Raw genomic sequence first — 16,854 nt, 5'->3', positions numbered from 1 at the left:
TTTGTCCTAATATATATAACTTCATATGAGAATCAAAATTGCCACTTCTCTACATTAGAACTCACTTTGATTTTTTTATTAAAGATTTTATCTATTTATTTTTAGAGAAAGGGGAAGGGTGAGAGAAAGACAGGAAGAGAAACATCAATGTGTGCTTGCCTCTCGCACAACCCTTACTGGGGATCTGGCCTGCAAACCAGGCATGTGCCCCAACTGGGAATCAAACCAGTGACCCTTTGGTTCGCAGGCTGGCACTCCATCCACTGAGCCACATGAGCCAGGGCTTAGCTTTGATTTTGCTAAATATATCATTGTCAGAAATTATATGTGGTCTTAATTCTTTGAATATTAGGACTAAAATATATTATATAACTCAATTTAACTGAAGAAAATATTAAGAATCAGAGTGAGTCTAAAAACAAGAAAGAAAATCATTTCTTCTAGCCAGATACATGAAGTACACAGGCAACAAAGAAAGTTGATTTTAGATTCAGATTACTGAAACTTTCAAAAGTGTAATTTATGATAGTAGGAAAGAATGCTACTTTTCTCTTAAACTATGAGAATATCAAGCTGCCCCTAAAAATAAAAATCCCATATGCATAAATTGTCCTCTTACGAGGGTATATAACTAACATTGCTTGTAAACTTTTTTAGTCTTTTAGACTGTCAAGTAAAACAGTGAGAGAACAACCAGTACCACAATCAATAAATAAGGAAAACAATATATGATGTTTAGGAAACTGTAATTCCCCTGCCTTGCTTCTGACCCTAGGAAGCTCATCAGGGTAATCCCACATGATTTTTTAAAGGCAAAATATGGCAGGAATGCAGACTGGTACAGCTACTGTGGAAAGCAGTATGCAGTTACCTCAAAAAATTAAAAAAGGAACTCCCTTATGACCTAGGGATTCCACTTCTGGGGAATTTATCCAAAGAAACACAAAACACTAATTCAAAAGAATATAAGCACCCCTATGTTCATTGCAGTATTATTTATAATAGCCAAGATTTGGAAGCAGCCCAAGTATCTATCAGTAATGAGTGGATAAAACAGCTGTGGTAGATTTACACAATGGAACACTACTCAGCTGTAAAAACAAAGAAAATTTTTCCCTTTGCAACAGCATGGATGGACCTGGAGAACATTATGCTAAGTGAAATAAGCCAGTCAGAGAAAGACAAGCACCATATGATTTCACTCATCTGTGCAATATAATGAACAAGCTGAACTAACAAGCAAAATAGAGACAGGCTCATAGACAGAGAGCACAGCTGGGTGACAGCCCGGGATAGGTGAGGGGGTTGGGGAGTGGAAGGATCAAGCAAAAAAGAAAAGAACTCATGGACACAGACATGACTGTGGTGATTGCCGGGGCGGGGGTGGCGGGCACGCAGCGGAGGTGGAAGACAGTATAAGGGTGATAAATGGCAGTGGAAAAAAAAACAATCCAAATAAACTATTAAAAATGATAATATAAAATTAAAAAATAAATATTCCCCTACCTTGTAAGATGGCAAGAAACACAAAATGCCTTGGCTCACAGTCTGGCACACAGACAACACCAGCGCTCCCACCTCATCCTGGAACTCGAACGTTTCTGTGTGCTGGAAGGTAGCACAGAGATTCCGACCCTTGGGGCCTGAGCCAATGGTGCCAACCCAAACCTAGAATATAAATACATCAGTATTAAAGTTATGCCTAGACCAGGCAGGCAAAATAGGATTTAGATGGGAGCTTTAATTACCTACATGTCAAAAGAAAATCAAACAACAAGTTTAAAGGAACTTTACTTCTAAGTTGTTGGAGTTTTTTCTATTACTTTTATATAATTATATATAGATTTCATTTATAGAAGTTTTACTTTTAGGCAGATCATTGAATTCTCCTATGATGAAAGCAAAAAGGGTTTCACTTACCTATCCCCTAAATAGTTTTACACGACTAAACATGTAACAGAATTTTGTTGGGTGATGTGGACAAATGAAATGGATAAATTAGAAAGAGTTACAAAATATTAGAGGTGAGGGCTGGGATGAACTCATATAAGCAAGTTTCTAAGACTCAACCAGGAAAGAAACTGCTCTTTCACAAATCCACTGATGCTCAGTGACCTGCAGTCATAAAACGTCGAGCCCACCAAATTTTACAGTTCTATGCAATTCTTTTAACTCATACAGTTCTAGTCTTAGTGTAGTTAATTTGATCAAGAGAAAGAACAAACTTTAGCAGTAATCTACAGGCAATACGAACACTTCAGGTTGCTGAAAACTATAATAGTACTGTATTTTGAAATGATGTATGAGGCTTCCGGCCAAGATGGAAGCATAGGTAAATAACCTTTGCTTCCTTGCACAACCAAAAGAAGGACACCAACAAATTTAAAAACAAAAAATAACCAGAACTGCCAGAAAATCGAACTGTATGGAAGCCCAACAACCAAGGAGTTAAAGAAAGAACATTCATACAGACTGGTAGGAAGGGCGGACATGGGCAGCCGGGCGGAGAGGACAAGCAGCAAGGCAGTGCCTGGAGGACCAGGGAGTTCCACATTTGTGTGCGGATAAGCAAGGAAGAACAACTGGGGAGTAAGACAGACCACACAACCCAGAGTTCCAGCCCAGGAAACTAAAGCCTCGAAACCTCTGGCTGTAAAAATCTGTGGGGGTTGTGATGGTGGCAGAAATTCCCAGTCTCACAGGAGATTTTGCTGGAGAGACCCACGAGGTCCTAGAACATACACAAACCCATCCACCCAGGAATCAGCACCAGAAGGGTACAATTTGCTTGTGGGTAGCAAGGGAAGTGACTGAAAGTGGGCCAAGAGCTGAGCAAGGGGCATTGTTCCTTCTCTGACCCCTCCCCCACATACAGCACCACAACTCAGAGATTTGGGTTGCCCCCGCCCCAGTGAACACTTAAGGCTCCACCCCTTACAACATAACTGGCACCCGGAGACAAAGAAATATGGCCCAAAGGAAAGAACAGATCAAAACTCCAGAAAAAGAACAAAGTGATGAGGAGATAGCCAACCTAACAGATTCGGAGTTCAAAACACTGGTATTCAGGATGCTCAAAGAAACAATTGAGTACGGATGCAAAATAGAGGAAGAAGTCAAGGCTATGCAAAGTGAAATAAAGAAAACTATACAGGGAAACAGCAGTGAAGGGAAGGAAACTGGGACTCAAATGAAAGATTTGGAACAGAAGGAAGAAATAAATATTCAACCAGAACAGAATAAAGAAACACGAATTCAAAAAAATAAGAAGCAGCTTAGGAACCTCTGGGACAACTTTAAATGTCCCAACATCTGAATCATAGGGGTGCCAGAAGGAGAAGAGAAAGAGAAAGAAATTGAAAACTTATTTGAAAAAGTAATGAAAGAAAACTTTCCCAATCTGGCAAAGGAAACAGTCTTCCAGAAGTCCAGGAAGTTCAGACAGTCCCCCAAAAATTGGACCACAGGAGGAACACATCAAGACACATCATAGTAAAATTAACCAAAATTAAGATAAGGAAAGAATCTTAAAAGCAGCAAGAGAAAAGGAGACCGTTACCTACAAAGAAGTTCCCATAAGACTATCAGCTAATCTCTCAAAAGAAACCTTGCAGGCAAGAAGGGGCTGGAAAGAAGTATCTGAAGTCACAAAAGGTTGGATATACATCCAAGATTACTCTATCCAGCAAAGCTATCATTTAGAATGGAAGGGCAGATAAAGTGCTTCCCAGATAAGGTCAAGTTAAAGGAGTTCATCATCACCAAGCCCTTATTATATGAAATGTCAAAGGGACTTAGTCTAAGAAAAAGAAGATGATCAAAAATATGAACAGTAAAATGACAACAAACTCACAACTATCAACAACTGAGCCTAAAAAACAAAAACAAAGCAAACAACTAGAACAGGAACAGAATCACAGAAAAATGAAGATCACATGGAGGGTTATCATCCGGGAGGGGTGGGGGAAGAATGGGGGAAAAGGTACAGGGAATAAGAAGCATAAATGGTAGGAACAAAATAGACAGGGGGAGGGTGAGAATAGTATGGGAAATGGAAAAGCCAAAGAACTACGTGTACGACCCATGGACATGAACTAAGGGGTGGGAGGGGAATGCTGGTGGGAGGCGGGTGCAGAGCAAAGGGGGATAAAGGGGAGAAAAAATGGGACAACTGTTATAGCATAATCAATAAAATATACTAAAAAAATGAAATGATATATGAAGTTGAAGTACATTTTACAAGATGACATCTAATAAATACCATAACCAACTAATTAAATGATCAACTAGTAATATGAAAAACTGATACTATGTTTCCTGATATAATGCAATGAAAAGTAACAATACAACAAGTATAGTATTCTTATCAAACTGTTTAACCTGAATCTTATCATGAGGAAACAATCAGATAAACCCAGATTATAAGCCATTCCTCAAGACACCTGGTGATTTAAATTCTTAATGAAATGTCAGAAAGACCAGAAAAAAGGGCAAGAAAACTGTTTTAAAGACTAAAGAGACACAAAAACCAAATGCAGTATGTAGTATTTATTTGGACCCTGGGTTAAGAATAAGAAAAATAAACAGGTTAAAAGGCATTTTGAGAGTAACTGGAGAAATGTAAATATTGATTCCATTGTATCAATATTAAATTTCCTGGGCACGGTCATGGTATTGTGGTTACGTAAGACTATGCACTTATTCCTAGAACAGATGTGCTAAACTAATTAAAGGCAAGGTGTCATGATGTTTCCACGTTACTTTTTAACAGTTTATCCAGAAATGTGCCATATATGTATCACATACATATTACACATATGTAATTTTTAACATTTTGCATTATTTCTCCTCTCTCTCATATATATGTATGTATATATATTTTCATATATATACACACACACACACAAAATGTTAACAATCAATGAATCTAGGTGAAGAGTATAAAATGTTCACTATATGAATATTGTTTTCTATTTTTCTAAAGTTTATAATTTTTAAAATAAAAATCTGGGGAATCAAATGAATGAACATACAGGCTCATATACAATGCATTTATTAATAACTTCCAATATTTATTTGAGCCTTTAAAGACAGCAGCTTTAAAATGTGAAACACATACTTTTCCTTCACTACAGTTTACAGCAATGTTTGTAAACAGGAGCACTCTGGCCTTCTGGAAAGCACAATTCTTAGTGATATAGGAGCTTATTCGGGCTCTCAACTACTAAATGCCAATAGTCCCACCCAAGTAACTGTGAGAAACAAAAATGTCCCCACAAATATACCTTGGTTGAAAACTACATCTTCATGAAGTATTAGAACACTGTTAGACACAGAGGTGGTGTTAAACATGTAGCTAACTGCTTTAAATTACTTCTTAAAAAACAAACAAACAAACAGAAGACAGATCGACAAATGATAATTAAAGCATTCCTAGGAAAACTAAAATAACATTTATATGGCATTGTTATAAAAATTAAAATCTTAAGTCACAGGACTCACAAGAGTACTTCTAATTCATTTCAGATATCGAACATGTGCTGAACAACTGCTAGCTAAGGCCAGGTATGCATCTAGGTGCAGTGGGAGAATGTGGACATAAGGAGAAGGAAAAGGATACACTATAGTCTAATGGAAAAGAGAAACACATCAACAAATCATTAACAATAGGAACTATAATAAAGAAGTTGAATTTTTTTGTTTTTAATTTTCACTTAAAAACAGTAAAACATTTAAATTAGGAAACTGTAATACAGTCTTTGCATCCAAAGTGTATTTTTTACTCACTGGGTTGAAGGAATGCATTTATTAGTAATTCCTTTTTGTTGACACTAGCAAGACAGATTTTCTTTTATTCCAAAACTGAAATGTTGAATTTCCTATCAGGATCTGTTTGCTAGTACTTAGGTACCTTCCAGTGTGTTTATGTAGCATTATACTAAGATCAAAAAAAGACGGAAAGCCTTCAAAAAAAATCCTAACCTGTGAATTATTAATAACATGATTAGCTTCCAGTTGGATAGTAAATGTAACACCAAGTTCTGATGAAAAGGATTTCATTGGTGATAATGTCCCAGATGTCAAAACAATCGTCCACACTTTGCCATTAATATCCGAAAAGGCCTAGAAGGAAACAACATTTGATATATAAAATCATCTTTAAAGAAGTCGAATATGTTTATTTAATTGTTTGTATTGAGTTAGAAGACAGAATTTTCGTATGTAACGATCAGCTTACCACAGCTGGATTTAAGCACCAAAAGTTTAGCACATGAACTGCAGTTTTCTGTCGTGAACGTTTCTTATTTTTTGGTACAGCAAACAACCCATTTTTATCTGAAGTATCAGTCAGATTTATCCAAGTATATGTCTGTTGAATAGCAACTTTAAAATCATCTGCAAACCTAAATGAAAGTAAAATAGTAATTAAATGGCATAACTTTATAAAACATAAAATGTCCCAGCTACATACAACATAAAAACTGGTAACATTAAAACTATAGTGAGAATCCTGCTATCTTCCCACTCAAAGATAATATTCTCCCCACCACACAACCACTATTAATTAAATTCAGTAATTCTGACAGAAAATAAGCCATTGTCTTAGAAGCAACCCCTCTTACAGGGACTGGGCATCATCGAATGACTCGCCCTCCACCACTGCCCCTCCCTATGTTCAAACACTACACACCTCCTGGCAGAATCGGAATTTAAATCCAAGCCTCCCAACTCCTAGTCCAGAGATCCCTGACCTCTGCCCGCACCTTAGTACCTGTCCATGGGTCGTACATATAAGCTCTTTGGCTTCTCCATTTGTTATACTATTCTTAACCTAACACTGTTCTACTTTGTGCCTAATTTACTTCTTATTCCCTGTACATTTTCGCCACTCATTCTCCCTCTTCCCCTCCCCACTGATAGCCCTCCATGTGATCTCCATTTCTGCGATTCTGTTCCTGTTCTAGTTGTTTGGTTAGTTTTTGTTTTTTAAGTTCAGTTGTTGATAGTTGTGAGTTTGTTGTCATTTTACTGTTCACAGTTTTTGATCTTGTATTTTTTTTAGCGTTATTGTTGTTTGAGTACAGTTGTCTGCATTTGTCCCCACCACTCCCCCTGCCCCAGACAACCCCACCTTCTTCCCCTGATTCCACTTCCCCTTGGTTATGTCCATGTGGATCTACTTAATGCTACTGAAATGTGCACTTAAAAATAGTTAAAATGATAAATTTATGTTATATACATATTACCACAATTAAAAAAAGCAAAAATCCTAGACCCATGCAGCACTATAACTTAACAAGGGGTAGTGTGAGGGAAGGTGATTGCTTTCATTTTCTATAATTCACTAAACAGAGGCTTCATGCAATAAGAAAAAGACTTCCTAATACTGGAAGCAACATATGTAAACTATATTTAAGAAAAAACATAAATGCTTAAGGTTAGTCCTAGAGGACTATAAATTTCATGTGTCTTAGTATATTTACTGATTTTAATATTCATGTCCATTAATAAAGACTAATTTTCAATTAATCTTAATCTGTGCCAATAAGAGTAATATTTATATGACTTATTTATGATTATCCCATGTACTCATAAAAAGAATGCATTAAACACATGCTAACACTCAATAAGGCTGATATTTTTACGAGAAAATATACAGATCAGATATCTTCATTTACCTGCTGTTTTGCCTAAAAAGATAGTCAAGTACCATAAAAAGTCCTTTGAGCATTATTTGAGTTGAAGCACTAATAATAGGCACTTCTATTGCCTCCTCTTTACCATGAATTGATAAAACTTTTTCTTCTTTTTGAAGGACAGCAGATAAATGTCCCTATAAGAAATTATAATAGTAAACATACTGGGGGGAGTGGTGAAGGAGTAAAACAAACTTTTCAAAACTACAATGAAACCCAAATAAAATATACATTGAAATTATAGGCAAACATTATTAATACACAAGTGCTAACAATATGCTATAGATTCCCACATGGTCCTAAATTCTCTTCAAAGACCTTTAATAAAATTATACATTTACTTCTTCAGGCAATTCAGGTATTATTTAGTGCCCTTCAAAAGTAATCAACTACATAAAAATGTACTTACCAAATGGTTTCTCCAAGGAACTTAAAAGAGTTGATAAGTCTCCTAAATAACAGAATTATTTCCAGAGTACTCTGATGCTTAGAATAATATGACTACTTATAGTATAAGAAAAGTTAAAAGAGCCCTGGCTGGCACAGCTCAGTGGATTGAGCACAGGCTGCGAACCAGTGTCCCAGGTTCGATTCCCAGTCAGGGCACATGCCTAGGTTGCAGGCCACAACCCCCAGCAACCACACATTGATGTTTCTCTCTCTCTCTTTCTCCCTCCCTTCCCTCTCTAAAAATAAATAAATAAAATCTTAAAAAAAAAAAAGTTAAAAGAATGACTCAAACCTAATTCTAAAATTCAAATGGCAGAGTAAGGCCAAGATAGCCAAGATGATTCCAAAGGAAAAGAACGAAGTGAGAATATATGCCCTAGCAGATATGAGCATTTTTCTAACAGTATTAACAAATATGACAGTGTAGATAAACAGATTTATAGGATAGAGTCTAGAAATAAATTCACACATGAATGAAAATTACATATGCAAGAGAAATGGTATTACAAACAGAGGGAAATGATGGACTGTTTAGTAAAAAATTGTAAGAAAATTCACTATCGATACAGGAAATAAAATGGATTCCTTACCTCACAAGATAAACAAAACTGAATTACAGACTGATTGAAAACCTTTATAAAAAATACTTTAACACTTTTAGAAGAAAATGTAGAACAGGATAAGGAAAGACTGCTAAAACTAAACTCAATCACGACAATTCATTTAAAAAACACTGATAATTGTGAACACACTAAAATTAAAAAATCTTTTGAAAAATACACCATAAATAAACCATAGACACAAGAATATACACATTCATTGCAATAGCAACAAAAAATTAGTACTTAGAATATATAAAAGAAATAATGAGTGATATATACAAAGATATATTTACAAGGATGTTCAAATCAGAATTGTTCCTTATTCTGGGAAAACTGGAAACAACCTATATTTCAAATGCAAGATTAATCAAATAGTTTATACTAAATGCACTGACAAAAATGTTACACTGAAGCTAATATGCAAAATAATATTTTTCTTAGGAAAATACTCATAATTTATTGTTAATGAGAAGAGGCTACAAGTAAAAATGTATCATATTGGAAATATATTTGTGCTGAGCTAATATACGCACAGAAGAAAGCATAGGTGGACATAAATCCAAAATAATAACCATCTTTAAGATGAGTATTTTTTCTTTTGTACTATTCTGTATTTTCCAATTTTTTTTCTTTGGCATATATTCATACATTTTTAATTCAAGAATAATATATAGAGTGCCCTAATTTTGTATACACAGTCCACTAAACACACATACACACACACACATGTAACTAACACTCATTCAGGATACAAAATGTTCCTTGATCCCAGATAGTTCCCCCTTACTCCTTCTCAGCCCAAACTGCTCCTTTCCTCTACACAGTGGTAACCAGTATTCTGATTTCTATTAGCCTAATTATGTTTATCTGTTCTTGAAATTCATAAAAATGAAATCATACAGTTTATACTATTTATTTATTTATTTATTTATTTATTTATTTATTTATTTATTTATTGAGCGACGGGAAGGGAGGGAGAAAAAGAGGGAAGGAAACATGGATGTAAGAGAGAGACATCAATCGGTTGCCCCGACTGCAGACTGAACCTACAACCTAGGCATGTGCCCTGACCGGGCATGGAACCGGAGAACTTCAGCTTTGCAGAATGATGTCCAACCAACTGAGCCATACCAGTCAGGGTCAGTTTGTGCTCTTCCTGTCTGGTTTCCTTTTATTCAACATTATGCCTGTAAGATTCACTCACACGGTTGTGGCAGCAGCGGTTCATTTTTTAATTGCAATGTAGTAGTCTACTATATGAATATCCCACAATGAACTTATCTATTTTACTGTTGATGTAAATAATCTTTAAAATGTACAACTTTTATGAAAAAAAAATCATAAAAAGATGTCACAATATTGCCCTGGCCAATGTGGCTCGGTGGTTGGAGCATTGTCCTGTAACCAAAGGTTTTCGGTTTGATTCCCAGTCAGGACATATTCCTAGGTTGCAGGTTCATTCCTGGTCCAGGCACAAGTGCACACGACCTCCAGTCCAGATGTGATCCCCGGTCCCAGCATGGATCCCCAATCTGGGTGTGTACAAAGGCAACCAACCAACGCTTCTCTTACACTGATGTTTCTCTCTCTCTCTCTCTCTCTCTCTCTCTCTCTCTCTCTCTCTCTCTCTCTCTCTCTCTCTCCCTCCTCCTTTCTCTCTCTCAAAAAAAGCAAATGTCTGTTTCCCTTTCTTTCTCTCTCTCTCTCCCTCTTTCTCTAAAAAAAAGCAAATGTCCTTAAGTGAGGATTTTAAAAAAAGATGTCACAATATGGAAAAACACTTATAATACTATATTGCATTTTTTAAATGCAGGGCAAAATTATAAGTAAAGTTTGATTAAAACATTTTTTGAATACTCATATGCCCAAAATGTTAGCAGTAATCATGTTGTCAATAGTTGTTACTTTCTTGGGTTCAAAAACTTTTTAAATCAATAAGGAAAACTACAAAACTCTAATTTAAAAAATCAAAGAAAATCTAAGTAAATGGAGAGATACTCCATGTTCATGGATAAAAAAATTTGGTACTATTCAGATGTCAGTTCTTCTCAGCTTGATCTATAGGTTCAGTACAATCCCAATCAAAATCCAAGCAAGTCCTTTTGTGGATACTAACAAACTGATCAAAGTTTATACAGAAAGATAGAAGACCCAGAAGAGCCAAAACAGTTATTGTAGAACAAAGTCAGGGGGCTGACACTCCCCAACTTCAAGACTTACTGTCAAGTACAGTAATTGAGACAGTGTGATATTGGGGAAGGAGCAGACAGAAAGATCTGTTCCTTGTTTCTGGGCTTCACAGAGAAAAGAACAGGGAGCCCAGAAACATATCCACATAAATACTGTCAACTGACCTTCAATAAAGGAGCAAAGGCAATGAAAGGGATCAAAATTAGTCTTTTCCACAAATGGTGCTGGAAGAACTGAACACCCATATGCAAAGAAATGAATCTAGACACAGACCTTACACCCTTCACAAAAATTAACTCAAAATGGATTAGACTTAAATATAAAATGCAAAACTATGAAACTGCTAGAAGAAAAGATAGAAGAAAATCTAGGTGACTTTAGGTTTGGTGATGAGTTTTTAGATGCAATAACAAAATCATGATCCGAAGGAAAAAAAACTGGTAAGTTGAACTTTACGAAAATGAAAAACTTATGCTCCATGAAAGATGTTAACAGAAATAAAAAGACAAGTCACAGGCTGGGAGAATATATTTGTAACACACATGTGAAGAAGGACATATATACAAATATACAAAGAAGTCTTAAAACTCAGCAAGAAAACAAACTACTCAATTGAAACACAGGCAAAAGATCGGAAAGAACAACAGGAACTTGCATTCGCTGCCCGTGGGAATGTAAAATGGTACAGCCACTTTGGAAGACAGCAGCAGTTGCTTGCGAAGCTAAACTCATTCTAACTGTATAATCCAGCAAACATGCTCCGGTCTATCCCAATGAGAAGTAAGCATGTCCACAAAAACAATGTACAAAAATGTTTACAATAGCTTTATTCATAACTGCCAAAACTTGGAAACCACTAATATGTCCTTTAGTAGTAGAATGGATAAACAATTGTGGTATAGACATACAACGCATATGGTTCAGCAAGAAAAAGAAACAAGCTATCAAGCCACGAAAAGACATGGAGGATCCTTAAATGCGTACTGCTCAGTGAAAGAAGCCAGTCAGTAAAGACCACATACTGTATGATTTCAAATACATGACATTCTGGAAAAGGTAAAATATGAAGTCAGCATAACAAAAAAAATCCGAGGTTGCCAGGGGGGTTCAGCGAGGGAAGTGAGATGTAGTGAAGGAATGAGTAAGTGCAGCACAGAAGACTTTTAACGCAGTGAAAAACTCCTGTATATTGTACTGGTAGATAGATGACTATGTTTTTTTATCAAAACTCACAGAACTATACAACACAAAGTATAAACTATAGACTTTAGTTAACAGTAATGTAGCAATATTGGTTCAATTGTATCAATGCACCATACTACTGCATGATATTAATGGGAGAAATAGTAACATCTGTGTTGGGGGCGGGGTTTGGGGAGGCTAGTGTATGAGTAATGTCCTCACTGCTAAATTTTTCTGTAAACCTACAATGACCACTCTAAAATGTAAAGTTTTTTAATTTAAATAATTAAGAACAAAAATGAAAACATCCTTTTTTTTGGGGGGTGGGGGCGGAAGCCTCTCTGAGAATATATGTCACGAAGCTTCTATTCAGAAAATGTACAAAAGTACACAGTCACAAAATTTTACATAGAATTTCATAATGTTCACAGTATCCCATGTTCCACTCAGGATCTCCATTCACCCAGGTTTATAACCTCTAAATTAAGGAGAACAAAATATAAGTCTATCCTTTTTTCCCCAAATTTTTAACTTTTACAATTAACAAAATAAACTTACAACCTAAAAATAGGTTGTAAACCTATTTTTAGGTTGTAAGTTTATAACTTTCTTTTGTCTTTGAATAAGCAATTAATTCCTTTAAGTCTTATTTCCTTCAAAGTAAATAATGCTACTTTTTCATCCATAATTTATGCCATCACACACAAGATTATAGAAATTTTAAAACAATTAAATTGTTACTGTTTTTACTCTAGATAAACTTATTCACTAAATGAATTTCCACAGGTGGGAAAAAAATCTTACCTGCAAAATGGGAAAAGTAGCAGTGGTAATACCCATTTTATGTAAATCTAAGAGCATTTCCCTTCCACTCCATATTTTACAGGATGATTCATAATCCCGTTCCACAAGATGTTCAGAGTTTCCTTCTAACCAACTGGAATGAAATAAAACAATTCCATCATCCAGTATTGTCCTATGTGCACCATTTTCATAGAACAGAGAATTGAGATACCTTAAGTCTGTATTCCTTGAAGCTCTTAGGACACAAAAGTGTCCTAAATTAAGACATATTTTTAAAAGCATGCATATCTCAATTTGCAAAAAAAAAAAAAACACAAAAAAAATTTACATAGCTAAAAAGCAAGCTTTTATCCAAAAAAGAAAAACATGCATGTCATTTCCCAGTTGTGTTTTGTGGATTTACACTGCTTTACTTGGCTGTCTCTCCAGAAGAGAGCCGTGTCTTAGGGCTCATCCCAAATGCTAAAAGGAAATATAAAACAACCTAATAAAAATTACATTTAGCCCTGGCTGGTGTGACACGGTGGAATGAGCACAGGCTGCGAACCAAAGGGTCACCAGTTTGATTCCCAGTCAGGGCACATGCCTGGGTTGCAGGCCAGGTCCCCAGTAGGGGGTGACAGAGGGGCAACCACACATTGATGTTTCTCTCCCTCTCTCCTTCCTTTCCCCTCTCTCTAAAAATAAATAACTAAATAAATAATCTTTTTTAAAAAATTAAATTTACATATTAACACAAAAAAGAGAATTACTTAGAAAATATATATATTTATTAATATATATACACATATATTCAATAAGGGCTTAAATGTCTATTATTATGCCAGACACTATACTAGGTCATAGAAATACAGCAGTAAATAAAATAGACAAGGCCCTTATATCATGGATATTACATTCCACTAAAGGGAGAAAGAAATTTAGAAGCAAATATATAAACAAGAAAATATCAGGTAGTAATAAGACATATGAGGTTAATGTAATCTAATTGCTACTTTAATTTGAATATCAAGAAAACTCTACCTAAGGTGACATTTATTTTAACAGTTGAAGGCAAAATGTACCCAGTCATGGGAAGATCAGAACAAACCATGCAAAGATCCTGAGGTGGTTAACAAGTTATCCTCATTGAAGGGCCTGAGAGAAAACCAATGCAGCTGCAGCACAATGGGCAAAAAGGAATAAAGGTATAAACAATGTTCAAGTGATAAGCAAAAATCAGATCATATTAGGCCAGGATAAGAAATTTGAATTCTATTCAAAGTACAATGGGAAGGTTTTAAATAGAGGATTGTAAATAAGAGAGAGACCAACTATTTTAGTGTTAAAAGATGATTCCTGCCCTGGCTGGCGTAGCTCAGTGGATTGAGCGTGGGCTGCGAACCAAAGTGTCGCAGGTTCAATTCCCAGCCAGGGTACATGCCTGGGTTGCAGGCCATAACCCCTAGCAACCGCACATTGATGTTTCTCTCTCTCTCTCTCTCTCTCTCTCTCTCTCTCTCTCTCTCTATCTATCTATCTATCTATCTCCCTCCCATCCCTCTCTAAAAATAAAAAAAAATGAATAAAATCTTAAAAAAAAGACCAAGATATATTAAAAAAAAAAAAAGATGATTCCTGCTTCAAAGTCAGAATGGGTTACAGGAGAAAGGCAAAAGTGAAAGCAGAGACCTGTTAGGAGGCTGTTACAGTGTTCTAGTTGGGAAATGATTGTGGGATGGTAGATATGAAACTGAAGGATTTCAGATATATTGTGCAAGTGGCATTTACAAAACTTACTGATAAATTGAATGAGGTGAGGCAGTAATCAAGAATAATGCTTAAATTTTTTATTTGAGGAACTGGTTAGTACTGTTTGCTTAAACAAGAAAGACAGGAAGAGTAGGTAGTGGAAAGGAATAAGCTTTGTTTTGGAAAGCTGAAATTCGATAACCAAAGGAAGATATAAAGTAGAGTGGGATATATGAAAATAGTATTCCAGGGAGAGTTGGGGCTAGCTACAAGTTCAGGCTTCAGCAGTACTGCCACAGTACATGTAATTCAGGGAAAGTGCATGGCTAGGGATGAAATGAGGTCCTAGGACAAGTCCTGAAGCACGTCAATATTTAGACAGCAAATAAAATAAGAGCTATCAAAAAAATGAGAAAGAATAAGTTGTGAGGAGGAGGAAAACCAGGAGATGTCATAGAAACTGCCTAGAAAAAACATTCCTGTATGTCTCCTCTACTCTTACTACTTCATTTCCGAAATCTCTGGTCACTAAATGTGGGGTTTTTCTCCTTACACCAAGCAATTCGAGACACCAGCTGGCTGTCTTATACAGGCATGTGTCACTTAGTGACAGGGATACATTCTGAGAAACATGTCCATAGGTTATTTTGTCACTGTGCAGAAGGAAACTTCCAGAGGTGAGGGGTATGTTTATGGCATAGATTGTGGTGACAGTTTCACGGACGTATACTTATCTACAAACTCATCAAGGTGCATACATTAAATATTTACAGCACTGTGTATGTCAGTTATACCAAAACAAAATGGTTTTAAAAAACATAAAATGTATTTTTATGTTTAAAATGGGGCTGACAAAAATGTATATATAGTATGCCATCACTTGGATAAAAAAGAAGGGACAAGAGCAAGTATTTCCCGTGACTCATAGATGCATAAACATGCACTGAATGGTAAACTTGTGTAGGAGGACAAGAACTACGCATATGGAGGATGGGGCGAGAAGGTTGTTACAACACAAATCTGTGTATGCCTTTTCTATTCACACAGGTGACTGTATAACTTTCAAATTTTTTGAAAAGTATACTGTAAAGGGAACAAAAAATGCTGCAGTACATGAAATGGGATTTAGAGTCGGGGATGTTTTTTTCTAAGATAAACAGATAAAAAACCTAATGTCTAATGAAAGAGAAATTATTCAATGTAAATTTTATTTTATCATTGTTTTTTATGGATTGTAAATTTTAATAAAATTCCTACTAAATATGATTTTACAGTATTAAAATCTTGATTAACTGAAACTCATTAAACCAAAATCCTACTCAAACTGGAGGATAAAGAGATTAATTAAAGCCATGATCCAGAACTTTAAAATGTTAAATGAGACCATTAGTTTATGTTCAGCCCAGAGTCTTATACATAGCCTATGGGGGTGTTAAAGTATCTATCCTGTTCAATTAGGATTAAGATTCACAATGATCAATTTAAAAGATTGATTCTGCCCATTATATTCTTTTGAATAAGACAAAAGTTTTGGACTAGCCAATTTTTAAAAGTTTAACTGTCAAGGAACAATCCATTTCCAAAGTGCCTGGTCAGTTTACTAACTGCAAATACTCTGGCCTAACAGAACATGTTCTTAACTCAAAGGCAGCACAAATGACACGGACAGACAAAGGTTCTCACTTAATGAGGCTGCAGCACACAGCCTGCAGGGGCGCATGGTCTTTCCTCCTTATGTTACTGTTGACCATACTATCCAGTTCGTCTCGCGCAAACCGCAGCTGAACTTCCGTTATGCTGTAACTCGCTGACTCCCGGGCACAGTCCTCAATGTTATGAGCTTCATCTAAAATGACAACCTGTTCCTTCAGATTGATATCCATCTATAAGATTAAAAAAATTTCCTGTAAAACTTTCAAGAAAAAATGGATTTAACAGCAGTAGGCATGACATTTCATTTTAAAAAATCACACTATAGGCCAATATTGCAAGTGCAATTACATAAGCAACTGATCCTAGGTCTTAAAACTTCTAAAGTACTAAAGCCAACCAAATAATCAGCTCAACATTATAGAGTTTGCCACGTTTCATTCTCAAAATACTTTGCAAACTTATTACAACCAAAATAATGTGTTAAGTGAAACAGGATCAAAGTACAGCTGACTACACAAAGGAGTATACAAATCCCACTATAAAGG

General features: G+C 35.7%; 1 protein-coding gene across 2 annotated transcripts in view; it reads right to left on the bottom strand.

The window, feature by feature from the left end:
* Positions 1 to 16,854, bottom strand: part of BRIP1 (BRCA1 interacting helicase 1) — a 116,880-nt gene that overhangs the window by 59,879 nt on the left and 40,147 nt on the right. For both annotated transcript variants that reach the window (XM_045836825.1, XM_045836826.1), the window contains exons 9-14: positions 16,340 to 16,539; positions 12,926 to 13,058; positions 7,680 to 7,834; positions 6,239 to 6,404; positions 5,983 to 6,123; positions 1,507 to 1,668 (exon numbers count right to left, since the gene is read on the bottom strand). In XM_045836825.1, the coding sequence (XP_045692781.1) occupies positions 1,507 to 1,668; positions 5,983 to 6,123; positions 6,239 to 6,404; positions 7,680 to 7,834; positions 12,926 to 13,058; positions 16,340 to 16,539 (957 nt within the window). The remainder of the gene's footprint in view (positions 1 to 1,506; positions 1,669 to 5,982; positions 6,124 to 6,238; positions 6,405 to 7,679; positions 7,835 to 12,925; positions 13,059 to 16,339; positions 16,540 to 16,854) is intronic.

Source organism: Phyllostomus hastatus, unplaced genomic scaffold (genome assembly GCF_019186645.2).
Source record: "Phyllostomus hastatus isolate PE091 unplaced genomic scaffold, TTU_PhHast_1.1 phas_contig_210, whole genome shotgun sequence".
Taxonomy (NCBI): domain Eukaryota; kingdom Metazoa; phylum Chordata; class Mammalia; order Chiroptera; family Phyllostomidae; genus Phyllostomus; species Phyllostomus hastatus.
This window is presented reverse-complemented; position numbering and strand designations above follow the sequence as displayed.